Source organism: Monodelphis domestica, chromosome 7 (assembly GCF_027887165.1).
Source record: "Monodelphis domestica isolate mMonDom1 chromosome 7, mMonDom1.pri, whole genome shotgun sequence".
NCBI classification, from domain to species: domain Eukaryota; kingdom Metazoa; phylum Chordata; class Mammalia; order Didelphimorphia; family Didelphidae; genus Monodelphis; species Monodelphis domestica.
In genome coordinates, this window is record NC_077233.1 from 226,647,326 (window position 1) to 226,652,600 (window position 5,275).

Here is a 5,275-nt window from a genome sequence, read left to right on the forward strand (position 1 = left end):
TAAAGTTGTTGATTATTTCCACTAGCTTTTTAGTTGACTCTCTAGAATTCTTTTAGTAGACCATCATATTATCTGCAAAGAATGATAGCTTGGTCCCCTCATTACCTATTTTAACACCTTCAATTTTTTTTCCTTCTCTATTTGCTCCCACTAGTGTTTCTAGTACCATGTTAAATAATAAAGATGATAATGGGCATCCTAGTTTCATTCCTGATCTTATTGGGAAGGCTTCTATTTTATCCCCTTTGCAGATGATGCTTGCTGATGGTTTTAGATGTATACTGTTTATTATTTTTAGAAGAGGTCCATCTATACCTATACTTTCAAGTGTTTTCAACTAGTATTTTGTCAAAGGCTTTTTCTGCATCTATTGAGAAAATTATGTGATTTTGGTTGGTTTGCTTGTTGATATGGTCAATTATGTGGATGGTTTTTCTTATTGGACCATCCTTGCATTCCTGATTTAAATCCCGCCTGATCTTAATGGGTAACCCTTGTGATCACTTGCTGGAGTCTTTTTTTTTTCTAAAAGTACATTTTAAATGTTATCAATTCAACAAATCCATCATGTTTTCTTTATAGAAAAAGGGGCCTGTGATTTTGTCCACCTGATCTCAATCCATCTAAAATATACAGCCTAAAAGCCTTTCTTAGAACTCAGAGAAGTAACTGTCTTGACTTCAAGTCCAGGACTCCACTCACTATGCCAAGCTGCTTCTATACATTTATCTCTCTTAACACTTTTAAATAACAGTGTGCAAGGTAATAGGATGGCATATGGAAAACATTCATTGCTTTTTAGGGTAAAGAGATTTGAGCTCTGTCTCAGTGATGCTTATAATCTATGTGAACATAGGTAGGTCTTTCAGGCTTTCTGAGTCTATTTGCACATCTGCAAGATGGCATAGATAAAATAGGTAATCTCTAGAGTCCCTGTCAGCCTTTTTGATTTTTAAGGTTCTTTTTGACTCTTCCATTAGATCTTTTTGGGCCTGAGATCAATTTGTATTTTCCTTTGAAGCTCCACATGCAGCTATTTTGTCAATGTTGTCCTCTTCTATGTATCTTGAACTTCCTGGTCACCATAGTAACTATCCGGTCAGACTCTTTTTTTTTTATCATTTTATTTTGTGATTTTTAAAAAACTAATGTTGAACTATTTGTGAACTGAAGAGAGTGTTGTTCCACATTTCATACACTGGGCATGGAGCTTTACTTTTGATTTGCACCATGCCCTTTACTTTAGCTGTTGGCTTGCATGGTAGGATGCCTCACTGCTGCTTTGCAGTCATGGAAGTCCTCACTATGAGTTTTTATTGAGGCAGAAACTCATTGATGGACAGCTCAGAGGTGGAGCTTCACTGTTGGCCAGTCATGAGAGATGGAGTTTCAGTTTTGATTAGTCCAGGAGGGGGAAGTTCAGTTGCTGGCTGGCCTCAGGGAGTGATCTGTCTTTGCAGCTGCCTGCTCTCAACCTCTCACCTGGTCTTGTGGCTGTGCTGGTCTGGTAAGCGGATTTTTTCCTCCAAAAATTTTTATGAGGCTTTTGTTTAGTGCCTTTTGGAGGGGAATTTGGGAGGGCTGAGGAATGTGGTTTTCTTCCTCCACCATCTTGGCACTAGAAGTCCACTGTCAACTCTTTCAGTGTTTAGTTCCACAAAATTTAAGTAGTAGTCCACAAGATAAACTTAGGGTAGACCAATAGTAGTATCAAACCTGTCTGGAATTTTACAAACTGGACTATAATGTTTTGAATTGGATATTACCAGTAGTAAGTGAAGTTTGGGCACAGCATACTTTGCATTTATCAGCTATGATACTTATTTTTCCAACATTCTATGGAGAGTATTTTCAGAGGCCTATTATTCTTCAAAGCACTATCTTCCAAGTATTATCTAGATTTTTCTCTTTATGAATTTACTTCTTTAGTATTAAAAGGTTCCATGAAACATAATGTTCATATCTGGCTTTTTGGGCTTATTTTAGGGAGCTTCTGCTTGCCTTTTCAATTTCTCCAAAATCTCTTCCGGAGTTGTGGATGCTAAGATCTTAACCACTTTTTCACGAGATTTACCACCCTTATCTAAGATAACATCACTCTTCCTAAGTTCTAGGACCTTGGAAAGATATCGACATAGTTCTGTATTAGCTTCCCCTTCTGATGGAGGTGCAGCAATGGCTACACTTACATTTTCAGTTGTCACATCTGTTATAGCATTTTGTTTGGAGCCAGGTTTGGCATGAATGGCTATTGTGATGGAACCACTCGGATCAACCGCAACAGGTCCAATGGGAGGAAGTGATTTCGCTGGCTCCTTACTCTGGCCTTTCCCCTTCTTTGGCATCCTCGTGCTAGAAGTAAGACTGGCTGCCGCCTCGGCACGGAGCCGGGCCCTCTTGACACAGCGGAAGAGGAAGAGCCTGGAGTCTTTCTGCTAGTATTCTATTGAATATTTTTTCATCTATGTTCATTAAGGAGATTGGTCTATAGTTTTCTTTCTTTATGTTTCTTTTTTTCTTTTGATCTGCCTGGCTTTGAAATCAGTACCATATTTGTGTCATAAAGGGAATTTGGTAGAACTCCTTTGTTTATTATGTCAAATAGTTTGTGTAATATTGGGATTAGTTGTTCTTTGAATGTTTGATAGAATTCACTTGTGAATCCATCAGGCCTTGGGAATTTTTTCTTAGGGAGTTCTTTGATGGCTTGTTCAATTTATTTTTCTGATATGGGGTTATATAAGTATTCTATTTCTTCTATTAATCTAGGCAATTTATATTTTTCTAAATATCCATCCATATCACCTAGATTGCCATATTTATTGCCATATAATTGGGCAAAATAGTTTTTAGTGATTGCCTTGATTTCCTCTTCATTAGAGTTGAAGTCTCCCTTTTTATCTTGGATACTGTCAATTTGGTTTTCTTCTTTCCTTTTTTTTTATTAGGTTGACCAGTACTTTGTCTATTTTATTTTTTTTTCAAAATACCAGCTTCTGTTCTTGTTTATCAATTCAATAGTTCTTTTCCTCTCAATTTTATTAATTTCTCCTTTAATTTTTAGGATCTCTAATTTAGTTTTCATTTGGTGATCTTGAATTTGTTCATTTTCTAGTTTTTTAATTTGCATGACCAATTCTTTGACTTCTGCTCTTCATAATTTGTTAATATATGAACTCAAGGATATGAATTTCCCCCTGAGTACTCCTTTGGCTCCATCCCATAGATTTTGAAGTGATGTTTCATCATTTGTCATTTTCTTCAGTGAAATTATTGTTTCTCTGATTTTTTTCTTTGACCAATTTTGCATAATCATATTATTTATCAATTAATTTTTGATTTGCCTCTCCATGTACCCTTACTAATTATTATTTTTATTGCAATGTAATCTGAAAAGGTTCCATTTATTATTTCTTCTCTTTGCACTTTTTTGAAATGTTTTTATGCCCTATTACATGATTAGTCTTTGTGAATGTACCATATCTGCTGAAATAAAGGTATATTCCTTTTTGTCTCTATTTATTTTTCTCCAAATATCTATTAACTCTAATTTTTCTAAGATTTCATTCACATCTCCTACCTCTTTCTTATTTATTTTTTGGTTTGATTTAACTAGATCTGATAGAGGAAGGGTCAGGTCTCCCACTAGTATAGTTTTACTATCTATTTCCTCCTTCAACTCCTCTGATTTCTTCCTTAGAAATATGGATGTTATACTATTGGTGTATACATGTTTAGTACTAATATTTCCTCATTGTCTATACTGCCTTTTATCAGGATGTAATTACCTTCCCTATCTCTTTTAATCAGATCTATTTTTACTTTGGCTTTGTCAGATAACATGATTGCAACCTTTGCCTTCTTTTTCTCACTTGAAGCCCAAAAGATGTTGTTCTAGCCTTTCACCCTTAATCTGTGTGTCTGCCTGCCTCATGTGTGTTTCTTGTAAACAACATATGGTAGGATTTTGGTTTCTAATCCACTCTACTATTTGCTTCCTCTTTATGGGTGAGTTCATCTCATTCACATTCACAGTTATGATTACTACCTCTGTGTTCTCAAACATTTTGATGTCCTCTCCTTGTCCTGCCCTTTCCTGTTTCACTATTTCCTTCTACACCAGTGTTCTATTTTTAATCAGTCCCCCTAATCACCACCCTTATTTTACTTTCCTTTCTCCTCCTCCCTTCTTATTCCTCTCTTATTTTTCTTTTGGGGCCTTTTTAAGCTACCCCACACACTCTCCCTCCATAGTACTGCTTCCCTCACCACCCTCCCTTTCTGCCCCTCCCTTTTTATTCCTCTTTTATTTTTTTAGGTCTATTAAATTCCCTTCCCCCTTTAATTCCCTCCCCCTTTTTTCTCCCCTCCCCACTCCCCCCTTAGTTTTTCCCTCTTTAATTCCCTATAGGGTCAGTTAGAATTTGATACCCCAATGGATCTATACATTCTTCCCTCTCAGAATTGATTCCACTGAGAGTAAGGTTTGAGTTTTACCTTTTAGCACTCTCTTCCTCACCTTCTTATAGTTGTATTCTTCCCCCCTCCCATGTGCCTTTTTGTGTAGTATAGATTATCCTAATTTTCTTATTCCTTCAAGTTTTTCTTGGTGCCATCTTCTCTCCCCCCCTTTCTTTCTTCTTTTTACATATGGTTTTCAACTACTTAGTACCCCAATATCTACATATGGGTAATTCTTCTAACTCTTATAACAGTGAATACAATTTTTGACAGTTACAAATAACATTTTTCCATATAGGAACATAAACAATTTGGCCTTATTGAGGCCCTTAAAGAAAAAAAAATAAGACCCCTCTATTTTTTACATTTTCATGTTTGTCTTGGTTTTTGTATTTCAATGTCAAATTTTCTGTTTAGTTCTGGTCTTTTCTTTACAAATACTTGGAAGTCTTCTATTTTGTTGAATGCCCATTCTCCCCCATGGAAATATATAGTCAGTTTTGATGGGTAGGTGATCCTTGGTTGTAGAACCATTTCTCTTGCCTTTTTGAATTTCATATTCTAAGCCTTGCAGTCTTTTAGTGTGGAGGTTGCCAGATCCTGTGTAATCCTGATTAGTGTTCCTTGATATCTGAATTGTCTCTTCTGGCTTCTTGTAATATTTTCTCCTTAGCCTGGAACTTGAATTTGGCAATTATATTCTTGGGGGTTATCTTTTGAGGATTTAGTGTAGCAGGTGATCTATAGATTCTTTCAGTGTCTATTTTGCCCTCTTGTTGCAGAACCTCAGGGCAGTTTTCTTGGATAATTTCTT

The 5,275-nt window shown here is 36.1% G+C and overlaps 1 protein-coding gene across 1 annotated transcript; it reads right to left on the minus strand.

Annotated features, from left to right (window-relative positions):
- Window positions 1-1,134: 1,134 nt before the first annotated feature.
- LOC130455625 (UPF0235 protein C15orf40 homolog) lies at window positions 1,135-2,420 on the minus strand. Its single transcript, XM_056806509.1, has one exon. It carries the CDS (start codon window positions 2,343-2,345, stop codon window positions 1,983-1,985), a length of 363 nt encoding a protein of 120 aa, XP_056662487.1. The 5' UTR covers window positions 2,346-2,420; the 3' UTR covers window positions 1,135-1,982.
- Between the last annotated feature and the right edge of the window lie 2,855 nt (window positions 2,421-5,275).

Bases quoted from the DNA above. Each gene is read 5' to 3' on its own strand.
- LOC130455625 (XM_056806509.1), bottom strand. From the start codon at position 2,345: ATGCCAAAGAAGGGGAAAGGCCAGAGTAAGGAGCCAGCGAAATCACTT.